At 39.4% G+C, this 15,651-nt stretch overlaps 2 protein-coding genes across 3 annotated transcripts; both read right to left on the bottom strand.

Moving 5' to 3' along the window:
* Positions 1-1,709: 1,709 nt before the first annotated feature.
* Positions 1,710-5,964, bottom strand: gcshb (glycine cleavage system protein H (aminomethyl carrier), b). The gene is made up of 5 exons (XM_010791533.1): positions 5,602-5,964; positions 4,401-4,480; positions 3,288-3,351; positions 2,994-3,125; positions 1,710-2,129 (listed from the first exon to the last, which is right to left on the bottom strand). Exons 1-5 carry the CDS (start codon positions 5,750-5,752, stop codon positions 2,032-2,034), a joined length of 525 nt encoding a protein of 174 aa, XP_010789835.1. The 5' UTR covers positions 5,753-5,964; the 3' UTR covers positions 1,710-2,031.
* Positions 5,965-6,603: 639 nt separating this feature from the next.
* Positions 6,604-14,417, bottom strand: kars1 (lysyl-tRNA synthetase 1). 2 transcript variants are annotated; one of them, XM_010791531.1, is made up of 15 exons: positions 14,311-14,409; positions 13,394-13,559; positions 12,575-12,719; positions 12,303-12,471; positions 12,110-12,203; positions 11,138-11,324; positions 9,959-10,084; positions 9,615-9,734; positions 9,310-9,472; positions 8,905-9,078; positions 8,557-8,642; positions 8,385-8,470; positions 8,173-8,299; positions 7,906-8,049; positions 6,604-7,192 (listed from the first exon to the last, which is right to left on the bottom strand). In XM_010791531.1, the coding sequence occupies exons 2-15, from the start codon at positions 13,531-13,533 to the stop codon at positions 7,118-7,120; spliced, it is 1,836 nt and encodes a 611-aa protein (XP_010789833.1). In that variant the 5' UTR covers positions 13,534-13,559; positions 14,311-14,409; the 3' UTR covers positions 6,604-7,117. The 2 variants fall into 2 exon arrangements, with proteins under 2 accessions (XP_010789833.1, XP_010789834.1); XM_010791532.1 differs by lacking the exon at positions 13,394-13,559 and having other exon boundaries at positions 14,311-14,417.
* Between the last annotated feature and the right edge of the window lie 1,234 nt (positions 14,418-15,651).

Below are 15,651 nucleotides of genomic sequence, written 5' to 3'. Positions count from 1 at the left end.
ATCCAGCACCAGCAGCATGAGTGCTAGCGATAGCCATTTGTAACTGAGTTCGCAGATCATATGTGTCTGTTGCCTTCATATTCTGCGGGTGATTTCATAAACCAAAAGAGCATTTCAATATGAAGCAGCAGTTACTGTAAGAATCGATTACATCTATTCATATATCATTGCAGACTTGTCTAATGACTTTACTGCTTGCTAAATCGTTTTTTATTAGAGGCAATTACTTAACTTTGGTAATCAGAATCAGAATTCCTGACTAGTCCCACAGCGGGGACATTTATATTATTACAGCAAAAGTGGCATAGCACATTGCTCATACTGTAGCTGCAGCTTGAAGAGATTGCGATCCAGTTGGCTCGATGTTTTGATTGGGATTTTGTTGGTGCTTGGTAAGTGTAACCAGTGCAACAGTATACAACTTCACCTTTTTGTATAAAGAAACACACAGTTGAAAGTGGAGAACAAAGAGCTCTTCTGAAAAGTGAGTATGGCACATTGTTAAACAATGTAAATCAAACCTCTGTGCAGCTGGAAGCAAATGTTCTGACCAACATGACCTTTCAGTTTGTTCAGCAGCACCCTGAAGAACCCTTCCTTGCTGCCTGGATCGGTTTGCAGGGCATAGAGAAGGAGAGCCTCCACATTTGGATGAATTGTGAACAACTCCAAAGTAATCTCAGTCATTGGCAAAAACAAGCAGCCAAACAATGTCATTGCCCCCTAGGAGGAAGACATGGAAGGGCAAGGTATTGCGATTGTCATGCAAATATAAATTGGACAGCAAGATTGTCCTGGGATGACGTTGTTTGTTTAAACGACACGACATGCATGCAAGCGATGCAAGCACCCTAAAGACCACCAGGACTAAGCTCCGGACCTGGGGTCCCTGGGCCCTCCCCAGCCACATCTAGACATTTAACCTCCCTACTATCATTCAAATAAGCACTCAAAACCCACCTCTTCACACTTGCCTTTCCCTGTTAAACCCCTTTCCTCACACCATTACTCTGCCAGTTCTCATCTTTGTTTGTTTTGTTCAATAAAGTGACTTTGGGTATCTAGAAAAGCGCTATATAAATTGAATGTATTACTATTATTATTACCTTTGTGAGACCATGGCTTTATTTGTCCTGAATTGCTTGAAAATAAAAATGTATCTGTATTTTCTCCCCTTTTCTCTCTTTGGCTGTTGCATACATAACTCAGTCTTTTATTATTATTGAACTGGAGATACTTTGTGACACATGTTCAGTTAGTCAGTAAAGCGAGACAACTAATAACAGCTTTTATTTTCCGTTATCATCCTGAGAGTGCAGTTTTTTGTTCAAACCGCTGCTTCATTAATCATTGATCCTCTGCAATCTCTACCTATCTACGCCTGAGGGCAAAGGTCAAGGTGTGGAACTACAATGAGCAAAAAGAAGCAGCATGCTCTGTCGGCACATGCAAAGTTGTTTTGTTTGTCGACCTGACTCATAATGTAAAGCGTCTTTGGGTCTAGAAAAGCGCTATATCAATCTCATTTATTATTATTATTATTAAAGTAACATGAAATGAACATGTCTACAGTGCATCATACAATTTACAATAAGCCTCTTGAAAAATGTATTTCAAGTGATATTGTTATTGCTGAATAAAATTGTGCTTTTTTTTGGTCCATTTTAAAGCTGTTGTGATTAGACAGACCCAGTAGGAAATAAACAAAGGAGAGTTAAGACCAAATTTTATTATATGAACGTGACACAACTCTTACAATCTCGTTGTCATATATTACCACATCTGTGCACATGGAGCAAAGAACAAATACTGATGGATCTCGAGATAAAGAGGCTTCTTCTGTTGGGTAGTAGCTTAAAAGTCCTAAGTGGAAGATATTACAGATGATTTTATATTATTTTGATAGCACAATTTCAGTATCAAAATAAATACCACAGATGAGAAGGCGTGTCCCACCATGACGATGGTAATCATGCCTTCTAACATTTAATTGAAATGACATTACAAAAATATCACTGCAAGTTTATCCATTTATTCTTCAAATGACTTAAGAAATGTGTCATATGCAGCTTGATCCATGAGGCCTTCAAGTTCTTCAGGCTTTTCAATCGTCATCTTGATAAGCCATCCTGAAAAGTAAGAGTTCATAATTGAAAAGCCCAATTTTATTTTTCATGTGCAACACAATACATGTTTCTTTCATCCCAAGGTTTTTTGCTATGCTTTATAAAATATAGCACTCTGGCTGCATTCCTTGCACAATTGCACTATTGTATACTTGAACATACTGTATGTGCTTGATTTACATTTGGATTTCCCTGCTCAATCAAGCTTTGTGTTGTTGATGTATTTTTATATTCAGTTTTATATGTCAACCTTTGCTGCAAATTGAGAATCCCCCTAGTGCAGTCAGTGGTCCCCAAACAGGGGTATGGGGTTGAGGGGATTGCAGGGGTTAGTAGAAAGATTAAGGAATGAAATGTATTTTCACACAAAAAAACATTTTAAATACATTTTCAAATGCCTGGTGTCCTGCCCCCAGAACTATCAAAGGTTATTCGAGACAAGCAAGCTCAAGTGTCTCATCAAACGCTCTAGTCTTGACAAAAGATGTTAAAACTGCCAAAAGTGAGTTTTAATATTAATATTTTTAACTGACAATAGGTGTAAAGGTCAAGTCTAAATGCATTTGTATTAAGAGGACAAGTGTTTTAATCTAAGGAGCAGATGGTTTGAATACGATTACAAAGAGTTTAATAAAAGAAACGATGTAGGCGAATCATCACAGATGAGTGGGGGGTACTTATAGAATAGCGATCAGCTCATGGGTTACACGAGACAAAAAAGGTTGGGAACCACTGCCCTAGTGGGAACATCCAGACAACCTTGAGCTGTTAACTTATTCTGGTTTGGCAATTTCTCATCTATTTTACCAACACATGTACAGGGAGAAATATACTAGAAAAGAACAACGGTGAACGTGAGACGCTTACCCTCAGCGTAGCAGGCTTTGTTCACAAGTCCAGGATTCTCTGTCAGCTCTGTGTTGATTTCAGTCACCTCTCCTGTCAGCGGTGAGTACAGCTCACTGGCAGCCTTCACACTTTCCAAGGCACCAAACTCCTCTACAACACACACACACACACACACACACACACACACACACACACACACACACACACACACACACACACACACACACACACACACACACACACACACGTCAGATAGTGCTTATCACACCGCTTGACTGAATCCCTTTCACAAATGTGCATTGTATTCCTTACCCAGCTGTTCAAGTCTTTGGCCAACTTCAGGGAGTCCACAGTACACCACATCACCTAATGCTTCCTAAAATCGTAGTACAAAGTATTACTAAAGTGATTAAATGCAGTGATCTAAGGATGCCTTAAATGCAATTCTGTATTAGAAGGAAATGGCTGTTTATATATTATGTTCATTGTTGTCAACAAATCTCATGAAAATGGGATAACCAACAATGCTTTAGTCTTTCTCCAAAATTCACCAGGTAACCTTATTCATATAAAATAAAGACTGGCTGGAGCCTTCTATCCCTCGGTTGGCTATATCCATGAGTCTCTTTAGTGGGAACAGCTTATTTTGGAATTTGAAGTCCTTATATGCAACTGAAATATCTCATATACTGCTACTAAATAAGAAACGTTCATGGATTTAACAGAATGCAGTTCAATATAAATAAACAATTTTTTGAACTTGGAATTGTTCAAGCTTCAGAACACAGCAAGAAACTTTGAGCCTGATTGAGGTAATCTGTTTTTTTAGATAAAATATTGGAGACGTGCAGTGGGCAGCAATTCAGTCTTGAACCACGCGAATCAGTCAATATCCAACAATGCAAATCCTTTCCTCAGACATATTAGCAGTTTCACCTTATAAACACACAACAAACACAATAGGGTTCACCATCACATTTGACTTCTTTTGTCCATTTGGCATGGGAGGTAATAATTCAAACTTTTCATTTTACAGGCTAACCTGAGTAGTGTTCACTCATAAATTATCTCTCTCCGTTCAACATATGGAAACAATGCCTCCTTAATTTAGTTAAAGATTATCTAAAAGCTTTATTCCATTCAAAGACAACATACTGGCCTTTATTCAAAGCTCCGAACTATAGGTAAAGGGCCTGCCCTTGAGCTTTTCTGCACACTACTGCAATTTGGCCGTAATCAATTGTCTCAAACTAAAGTCATAAAACAGTAAATTAGCTTGTTATAGTGCAGTTGCTGCAGGTGGGGACAAAGTGCAGTACTGTACTTCATATATTAGCCTATCACTATTTGTGAGATAGCCATCAGAAAACTTCTGAACCAAGTGTGTCATAAATCAATGGTTAGTAATAAGACTCCATAACTCACCTGAGCATAATTGCTGATACCCACTGTGCCCACTCCACTTTCCACTCGCACCCACTCGTGCTTATCTGTGAACTTTAGGGCTGCGGAGAGAACAGGGGAATCATTTAGCTTGGAACAGATTAATCCATTAGTGCGAAACAACATCAAACTATGAAGCATGAATGCAATACAGCTCTTACAATACCTAATGAAAAATAACTTTAATATTGTGGTACATATCAGGGGAAGCTTAATGGTGTCAAAAAACATAGGCTGGATGTCCAAAGAGCATCTACTGTACTATGGACTACAGCTGAAGAGTATGCTTCTTATGCAACACCATATGCTGTCAATTCGAAGTGCAGTTTACTGGAATAAATGTTACAACCTAAAAAATTATGGGTTCTGCAGATTCTGTTTCCTTTATCATCAGCCTTTTAAGAGTAGTAAATCTGACAATTGAAAAGACTGAAGTTTAAAAGAGGATTTTAAATCTCAGCTCATGCTGTCATCTTAAAAACACCCCAAGGGAAGAATCACAATGCATCAACAATTCCCAGGGTTGGCATCAGACCATGCAGAAAAATACAGGTTTAAACCAGATTGTGAAATGTGCAAGATGCTGATGCAAGGCCGGAGAGAGCAGTCAGTTATGAGAGCTGAACATTTCTGCAGATCTTTATTTATTTTGGTTATTAAAATGGGTTTGAAGATTTAACAGCATGCAGGGTGGAAGAAAAAAAGAATGAGGCAACAACTAGAGAAAATTGTAGTTTTTCTGACTGTTAATACCAGGGATTGATAACTCTACAGCTATGTGTGGCACATACCCAGGATCAGGGGATGGCGTTTTGTTTGAAAAGCTTCAAACTGTTTGCTGCACGAGACATTACTAATGTGTTGTTTGTGGTTAGTAATTAACGTCCCACTCGAGCTCGTGGTATGTAAAAAGGCTTAAAAAAGCCACAAAATAAAAGATTTAATCAATTTTAGTTACCAACATGCAACTGCTTACGTTTTTTGTTTACTTTGACAGCGACCCCGGAGATAAAAACAAACTTTATCTGCCCTTCCTGTCGCATTCCTCTGCTCCGATTTGGGCAAGTGCGTGAGTTGTTTCGCCCCTTACAGACAAGCAGGAATGTGTGACCAACCCGCATGTTAGTGTGTAACATTACAGCACATTTGCACAGACATTTAAATGTATTTTTATTGTATTTACCTGTGGACAGGGCCGGGGTTGTGCTCAGGGTCCGCGGGGAGTTGCTCCTCCACAGCAGTCGGGCCGCGGAGACCTGCGCTGCCGACGAGAGCTGAGGAAGTCTGGGGGAAAAGTTTGCAGAGAGGCTCCGCAGCGCTGCTCTCATCGCCATCTTCACTCAGTGTATGTGTATGTCAGTGTCTGGTGTGTGTCCACTAGTCTTTCGGGTGCATTTACACTTGACCGCGGGAGCGCGCACCATCCCAATGTTTGCGGGCTCCCGCCTGGAGGGAGGTGGGCTGGGATGACGAGAGGGGAGTGTGTGTGGCGTCTTAAAATGTGAAGTTATTGCAGACTTCTTTGATTGTAAATCATAACAAATTAACATTGTAGGAAGAAGTATTCACGTCTTATACTAGCTATGCACAACCGTAAAACTACTCTTCTACATTTTAAATGTAGCACTTCTGAAAGTCGCCTACTCTTCAAAGTACAAATTGTAAACTACCAAAAACAGACTGCTTTCTTCTAAATATATTTAAAGTATTGATATGTTAATATTATATTATAAACCAAAACATTAGTGTTATAGTGCATGTGCAATCTAAATAAAATGTTTAAAGTTAAGTTTGCCTGTTGGCGTCTGAGACAAATGAAAAATAATGTATAATTGGTAGTTTAATCATAATTATATATAACATGTTAATTGTATGCTTATGTTTTTCTTGCACCACTTACTGAAAAAGGTTGATAAAGCTTTGTATTCAGCTGCAAGGTCAGTGTGACCCTTTGCTCTGCCCCAGAGGAAGAGTCAGATAATCTCCTTCACAGCTGTAAATGAAATATCACACAATCTGTGGACAATTATTTAAATAGTTTGTCTCAAAGCCATTTAAACCTCTGATCATATTGTTCAAACTCTTAGGCTCTTGTAATGTATATAATTGTATTCTGTAAAACAGAGCACAAACATTACAAGAGACTAAACAATGTTGATTCATATTAACTTTATTCAGACAAACCCACATTTGAACCTCTTGGCAGAGGCATATTTAATTTGTGGAGTCTAGCTTGAAAAATGTCAGACAGGACAAACAAGCAGGTAAAACAGATGAATATATGGAGAACACTTAACATATTTATTGTGCATCTAATTTGTATTTGGTAGCCAGACTCAAGCACCATTTTATTTATTACCAAGATGGCATCACAGCAGATCACACGACTTCCTGACCAAATGCCATCCATTGACTGTTTGGATGACAATGAGGATTAAAATTTCCCCTTAAAAGTAACAAGGACGACAACAAATATGAGCGCAAAATTGTAAGAAGTACAAAAGAAAATTAGGAGCTTTTGTCACCTTTACCAGTTAACCATGTAACTGAGACAAGATGATTCCCCTTAATGACTGCAAGGATCAATCCTTATACACACCAACATGATAAAACACAAAACCTGCAGGCTCCACTAATGACCGCAGTTATAAAAGGCTTTTGCTCTATACGGACTCCTGCACAGGTCAGAGGTCATGCCATTAGACGGAGGTGCCCTCTGTGGGCGCTGATGTCTTATTGTCGTCAGGCTTCATGGCTGGGAAGAGCAACACCTCCTGCAAGAGAACAAAACTGTTAGCTGAGGGTTTTTTCTCTTAGAGCGCAAACATAAAAGTAGACACTGCCTGGCTGATGTTGGCAGCTTATGTAAGTGTGCATACACTGCAGGAAATATGCTTTCCTGAAGAGGTTATCTCTTTAAACCATTGTTCTTTGATCCTGTGTTCTTCTGTTGCACTTCAGTCTGATCAAAGTCTAAAGTGCTCTTCAGAGGACAATGCACTGAGGGAAGGTGCCATGTGGTCACACATACTACATGATCAGGGACCAGGTTGATTTGATTACATTCTTGACTCTGATTTGTTACTTTGATTAGGTCCTTTTATAATTGTGGTTTGTACCTTATTCATTGTGTTAGTTACAAAATATTGTGTTTCTAAAACAAACAAAAAACGTGTCAAGTGCATGGCCTTTCTCACTAAACGTTTTGCATTTCAATCCTGTATTTTTTTTTAAATCTGTGTTTTCCCAGCAATCTTCTTCTATTCCTTTTGTTAGCGCTTTGATGCACATTTTGGCAAATTACCACCACTGTTAACCAGATCAATAGTGTGAACCATTTACACTTAAGTACAAGTTAATCCTTGCACAATCAAACAAAAGGGGGACCCACTCAAGTATAATATCAGCTCCTTTAAAAAAATAAAAAGTTGTCAAAGTTGTGTAAGGACTTAACAAGTTTGAATTGTGACTCCTACGACAGTTTTACCTTGATGTTGTTGGAGTCGGTGAGGAACATGGCGACACGATCGATGCCCATCCCCCAGCCGGCTGTCGGTGGCAGTCCGTACTCCAGAGCCGTGCAGAAGGTCTCATCGATGAACATGGCTTCATCATCACCCTCAGCTTTGGCCTGGAAAAGATCCAACTCCAGTTATTAACATGCACCACTATACACACTTACACTGCAACAACAAGGAGCCTGGACCTTTAGAAAATAAAACAATGCAACAGAAATAAAAAATAATATACATACCATGGCTTGCTGCTCGAAAAGCTCTCTCTGTCTGACGGGATCATTCAACTCGGTGTAAGCATTGCAGATTTCCTTCTTCATTACAAAGAGCTCAAAACGCTCCGTCAGGCCTTTCTGGGATCGGTGCCTGAAACAAGTGAGAAAGTGTCAATACGGATTTAAGCACTGCATTCGAAAAGATAAATATGTGCCTGAAAGAAGGTCTTTCTCACCATTTCGCCAAGGGACTCATGATTTGAGGATGTTCACAGATGAATGTTGGGTTGATACAGGTGACCTCAAGGTAATCTCCAACCAACTGCGGAGCAAAGAAGATCAGCAGTTAGGACCTCATTGACAAAAAAAATAAGCAATAACAAATAGTGTTGTGCATCAATGCAGCACCTTGTCAAGGAGACGAGCAGTGGTTCTGGGTGACGGACATTCAACTCCTTTCTTTGCACACAGCTCGTCAAAGAATTTACGTGTCTCTGAAGGTAAAAGAATGAAAGAGAAATCATTAAAAAAACGTCATATTTCTGAGTTAAAGATAAATATATGTGAAATACAGACAATGAAAAAAACCCTACAGGTGAGGGATAGAAGAATTAAGAGTTTAACCGAATAGGGATGAAAACAGTTTAAAACACAGCCTCAAACAAAATGTAAGAAAAGTACAAAAGTTGTTTTCACATTTCCGAGGGACTGTTACACTCACAGAAAATCCATCTGTAAACATCTACAGATCCTCACCTTCACTGTCATAGCTGTCAGTAGGAGGGAATTTCTCTCCCATGATCTTCTCCAGGTCTCCAGTCAGGCTCAGTCTTCTGAATGGCGGCGTGAAGTCGATCTCAAAGGCCTTCCCCTCAGGACCGTCAGGGTGATAAGTCACCTTGTATCCTCCAGTGATGTGCTTCACCATTCCTGAAGCAAAAAGGGGAACCACTGAGTTAAAGAGAGTATTTTTTTGCTGAGAAGACAGCGAGAAGAAATAAGAGTGGGGGATTTGTATTTTCAAATGCACAATTCATACCAATAGTACCATCCTCAATGACAAAGATATAAACTGTTTCCTGATAACCAGATCATTATCAGCCTAAAACTTCAATGGAGTTTAATGTGGATTTTTTCCCCTCACTATGTGTTTGCACTTACCTGAGAGAAGTTTCTCTGTGATTTCCATCAAGTCATGGTAATCTGCATATGCCATGTAGAATTCACAGGTGGTGAACTCTGGATTGTGGGTAAGATCGATGCCTTCATTTCTGAACTGACGACCGATTTCATACACTCTGTCCATTCCACCAACCACAAGCATCTGTGGGAAAGATATGATATGAAGCTTTAATATTGAAATATCTGACACATGACGAACAAAAGGCAAAAACGTTGAGTATTTGAAGTTTTAGCTCTACAAAATTCACAGGAAAAGGGTGTTCCAATTGACGACAAAAAGTGACCTTGTGGAAGAGCTCAGGCGCGATCCTCATGAACAGGTTCATATCCAGGTCATTGTGGTAGGTGACAAACGGACGGGCCACGGCTCCACCAGGAATAATGTTCATCATTGGTGTTTCAATCTAAAGTAAACACAAACGTGAGTCAGCAAAAACAGTTTACACTATAATTCTTATTGCCTCAGATGTGGAACTAACACACAAACTTAGTGTGAAAGAAATGTAATATTATAGCATTTTAAAATACAAATTGTTGCACAAAAGGTAATTAAACATTTGTGAAATATTTTGTTCGCTAAAGCTTGTCCACTTGGATGTCTTAATACACTACAGACAGCAATTCCTACCTCCAAAAATCCCATCTGGTCCAGGAAGCTGCGCAGGTATGTGATGATTTTGGCGCGAGTAATGAACTTTTGCCTCACATAGTCATTGAGAATCAGATCCAAGTAGCGCTGGCGGAATCTGGTTTCCTTTCAAGAGAAAGATTACAAAGTGGTGAGAAAAAAAAGCTTTAACATTGTTTATTACCACAGGTCACTATCTCTTCCAATCAACATAGGCTACTGTGAGCAAATTCACAGAACAATTAACAGCACTGAACATCTTTGAGGTTCTCTACTTGTGTGACACTGCAACCAGGGTTGAAAGCTATAAGAAAGAAAACATTAATTGAATAATGAAGCACAAGTGCAACGGCTGCCTTTGTCCCACCAGGCAAAGTTATACACTGTTGTTAGGAGACTGTAACGTTAGTAGCCAGGAGAAAGAACGTTGCCAGAGCACAAATCCAGTCCACTAGGCAAAACAAATTTGCACAAAAACTAAACTTATCAAAAAAAAGGTCTGATCTTCCCTCTAGCACATGTTATGAAATCAATCTCACAGTTAAACTTTGACTTGTCATAGCAGGAAAACACTAGTGTTGACATTAATTATAGCTCTACTACATTATAGGTGTCCCAGGGAGCCATTCAAGCAGAGTGAATGTGCAAAAGAGAATATACTCGTTCTGAGTGCTCGCGGAGATCACAACAATCCCTCCTCCTTGAGTAGAAGCAACAGTTATTATTGGCCCTCGCGTGTCCAGTGTGAAAATAACCACTTAATCTTTATTCAGACAAATCTTATTAACTACACGTGCTTGACAAGTCAAACTGAAATGAATAAGAAATAATTAGCAGGTGAAATAGATAAGCGCGTTCACACCGCAGTACTTTTCCCACCTTAGTTCCGAAATGTCGCGTTCACCCAAAGCAGAAGAAGAAGAAGTGACGTCAGCGGCTTCATTTGCCTAATCCTCCCTCAGGGACTTATTCCGGTGTGAACGCAATCTGTACTTAGTTCATGAGGACTAAAGAGTTCTCAGGAACTAAGTTCTGATGAACCTTTGTGGGAAAAGTACTGCGGTGTGAAAGCACCTAATGCTTAAAAAAAAAAGGTTAGATATAAACTAATGGTTCTGCTTTGTGTAGTCCATTCTCTGTTCCTCTTACCAATTCATAGTCTAATCACAAGGGAATTACCTTGTCTTTGAGGCCAAAGTGGAGGTGGGGCAACATGTGCAAACATGGTGAAAGAAGTGTCATCTCGGTGGGGATGATGCTCAACTCCCCTTTTTTTGTCTTCCCTGGGATACCACGGACACCGATAATATCGCCGCGACGCAGTTTGTTGTTTATGGCCACAAAGGCCTCCTCAGACTTGTAGCTACTGATGAGTAAAAGAGGATATACAGAAATTAACTAATTATAAAACTAATTGTAGGTGTAAAGACATAACAAATGACATTATACAATACAAAAATATAATGAGTCCACAACAAAACAAATCACAAACTCAAGTTATGTTGATGGTGAGCTGAGTGGATTTACAGTCTTTGTTTTCAACTAAGTTTCCCAGTTGCAGTCATTTTCTGATACAACAACTACTGACTCAGTGAGTGTTAGATTATGAAACTCAAGTAATAAAAAAAAGGAAGTTTAACTATTTATCCTCCACACCATTTCCAAGTATATTAATAACATACATATAGTTGTCAAATGTCACATGCTAGTTAAGAGTCCAGGCTTGATGACATCTACATGCAAATAGAGCCATCTACTGGCAACATATAATAAGCCTTTTGTGACTCAAATGATACACCGGAACAGACTGTGCAATTAGTGTGTGTTCTCTAGCGCCACATGGAGGACACAGGAATTGACATTATAGTCATTTGTGCAATGTGACTCCAACACACCCTGACATACAAAAAGGCAAGCAAAGGGCCAGCGTTATCATTATTATTTATCCTACTTTTGTAGCTGTTATTGTTAATATTCCTCGTATTGAATAGTGACCATATTGTTTAGATTATTGATGGCATCTGGAAGCATCCTCCTTGTTTGACATGTATGTTCACGAATACACATTCACATGGGTTGTCTATGTAGTATTTTAAATATGTTGTTCTTCCTGTACACAAAAATGATGTATCCTGTGCTCTCATTCTGTACCTTGAGTTGGCCATGACTTGCAACTTGACGCCTTCACCTCGCAGGTCGTAGAAAATCAGCTTGGCACCAGAAGCCCTCTTGGCATGGACACGGCCTTTAGATCATATATCAAGTTTAACAGGGGATCTACTGCAGGATTACACGCACACAAAATGGCAAATATATTTACGATTTAAGAAAATATGCCTTGTACCTGACACATTGAGGAGAGCAGCTTCTGTCAGCTGTTCTCCAGGCTGTAGATGATTGTATTTCTCGATGAACTCTGTGAGTGACAAGTCTACATGATACTTGTGAGGGTACGGATCCTCTGCTGTGCCCTTCAGTTCCTGGATGGCCTGCGAGCGGATCTTAAAGTATTGCTATGTTGGAGGGAAAAAGGCAATGGAATTAATACAAAAATACCAAAACATTTCCAGTATAATACGTAAAGAGCAAGGCATATAAATCACAGAAAAAGCTCACATTTGGGTCAAGCGTCTCCTCATCCAACGCACAGGCATCTTCGGCTCCTGTATCATTGGATTCATTTTTTAGATCCAACTGCTCCTTCACCCTGGCTTCTTTTTCAGACGCCTTCTTTTCAGCTTTCATTTGTCTCTTCAGCTCACTGATATGAAAGAGGAATCAAAGATGAGACATAGGTTAGATAATATAGTTTAATGTCAATGATTAAACTAAAACTGGAATTGCCCGGGAGCTTAAATGTGGGGTAGGTAAGTTTGAGAAACCGGCTCGAGATACACTTTTTGTTATATTCCATGGAATGCTCTTAACATCCCGATAGCAATGAATATCTTAGTGCTTTGACAAAAAATCCATTAAAAAATGTCATCTGTGGAAGCCGTAGTACTGTAAAAAGCACAACCAATCATCTGAGCCGGCCCGGCTAAAATGACTGCTTGGCCAACCTGCCTGTCAGCCTTCCATCAGTGCACAAACTTATCTCGTGCCCTCATTGGTCATGTGGGCGTTCGTGTGTGTTGGAGAAGGGGCTCTGTAAGGAAGTGGCAGATTTTTTCCGGCTGTGTATTTTCAAATTCTAGCGCGCTCGAGCTGGTTTCTTCAAAATGACCTAACCCACCTTTAAGTGCACACACATATTTGATTTCCCACATAACCACGCATTTAACTCTATTCTGGGGTTTGTATAAATTATTCTGGTGTTTATATAAATAACCAAAAACATAGAAGTCCATGGAGAGAAACACTCATGCAGAAAGGGAAAGGGGACCATGACAAAAGGTTGGTTGTTTTTCTCATTGGAATGGAAAAGCCACCAACCTTTTGTCACCTCTCCAACGGATCCCGTACATGTGTGCATGGACTGCAGCTGTACATGGGGATGCATATTTTAACCACTGTCCCCTGACAGCAAAGGCCTGGCACAGCTGCTGCCCGGCTGCCCTGACCAGGCACAGCATACTGAGCTACCAGTCAGCGGACAGACCTGAGAAAATAGATATTTATTCAAAGCAGCGTAGCTCATAGCATGTACAGAAAAGGGCTGTTTGGCCCACCAGGACAAATTAAACACTACTGGGATAAAATACCTCTTCTTGTCTACACCAACACCCCAGAGCACACACCCATCCGATAGGGGAACAACAGATAAGGTTTACTTTTACTTTTGGTTAGACATGGGAGTGTCAGACTAACGTTACTGCTAGCAAGTAAAGAAACTCAAGCCCAACGAAGGGCATGCAGTAAGCATTCTTTAAGAACGGTAAAGACGCTTTTATACCGTTGAAATACATGATAACAAAGCCATTTACATGAGTAAAGTGTCACAAATAGAATGTATCACACGTTTAACCAGACTTTATCTAAAACAAGGCAAAGAAACCACACGTTTTCGTTACAGAAGGACGTTTCTTCAACATAACGTTATTGTGGATATTGTAGTTTTACTGATTCCAAAAATGCATTATTGCGATTTGCGTCAGCTCAGGTCCAGGACTACAAATACCAGTGACACAATCGAACTGAATTATGGGATGTGTAGGCTTGTCGCGTGTCTCCAATCTCCATATGGTGCCCTCACTTCGCTTGCATCTTCTGACCTGACGTAACGCTAAGTAACGCAGCATAGCCGAATTTAAACGGTCATTATTTCCCAAACTACATGTTATTTCTAAAAATTGAAGTAAGTGAAGGATTTCATATTATAAAAATGCAGTTGAAGAGAAGAATAAGCTTACTTTTTGCTGAGTTTCTCTCCGTCCGCCGAAGTCGCGTCAGCCATGTTGTCGATGATGCTTTGAACGTTCCGAAAAAGCAACTGGATGGCACACACCGAAAACACCAGCAAGGGTCCAATTGCAGCCGGAGCAAGACGGTACAAACCACGCCCCCTACAAGATACGCCCACTTGTACACGACACTACGGTGGCTGAGAGACAAACGAACATACTACATATCAGAAACGAATTGCAAATGTTATTGTAGCCTTTCAAGCAACTATTTGGCAAATAAATTAATAACCTAGTCTATCCGTTTGAGACACAACAGTGTATGACTTTCAGCACAAATCATTTTGTCTAATTAATACATTAAAACAAAAAGGTGGCTTAGTAAACTTTTTTTTTTTTAGTACATATAGGCCTAACATAGGTATTAATGAGATCATCTAATAATTATGTTTGTCTAACTGCTACATATGCATTTATACATAAATGTAGATATTTATGAACATCTTAATATAGTTGTTAAAGGTTTTAAAATATAAATAATCACATCATGGGGTCATTGAAGTTTCAAACAGGTTGATGCCTACATGAAAATATGATTTATAAAACTAATTTCCGAATCTCAAATTAGCCTATGTAGTTTGGTATATTATTGATTGCTGGATTATTATTAATATTAATATTGATTGCTGGACACCCCTTCACAATTATCATCATTGACTTTTTTTAGACCAAATTAGGAGGACCAGTCAGGCCACTAATGAGCTAAATCATTGTAATCATCAATCAGTAGACTGGAAACATAGGAGAAAAATAACTCACAACATACAAGAAAGCTATATAAAGAACAACAAAAACATGCGAGTCATTTAATGAGTGTGTGCTCTGGCCGGGATGTTGGTGTAGATAAGAAGAGGTATTTTTATCCCAGTAGTGTTTAATTTGTCCTGGTGGGCCAAACAGCCTTTTTCTGTACATGCTGTGAGCTACACTGCTTTGAATAAATATCTATTTTTGTCATGTTACATGGCCAAATGATTTTCAAAGGTTTTCTTTTAAATTATAACAGAAGCCTTTATGAATGCATATTGTATTATAAGGAATTAGAGTCAAAGGGATACGACTTTAGATAAGGGACATTTGCTGCGAATTCCTCAACTGCATGTTTGTTTCATATGTTTAAATAATGTTAAGGATGTGCCTTAAGAGTCTCCATTAAAGCTGTAATCAAGTGCACTGCTAGCAGTAACGTTACTCTGAAACTCCCCTGTCTAACCAAAAGTAAAAGCAAACCTAATCTGTTGTTCCCCTTACCTCGGAGTGGTGGTGTGCTCTGGGTGGTTGGTGTAGACA

Source organism: Notothenia coriiceps, unplaced genomic scaffold, assembly GCF_000735185.1.
Source record: "Notothenia coriiceps isolate Sejong01 unplaced genomic scaffold, NC01 NC01_scaffold00035484, whole genome shotgun sequence".
Classification (NCBI taxonomy): Eukaryota; Metazoa; Chordata; class Actinopteri; order Perciformes; family Nototheniidae; genus Notothenia; species Notothenia coriiceps.
This window is presented reverse-complemented; position numbering and strand designations above follow the sequence as displayed.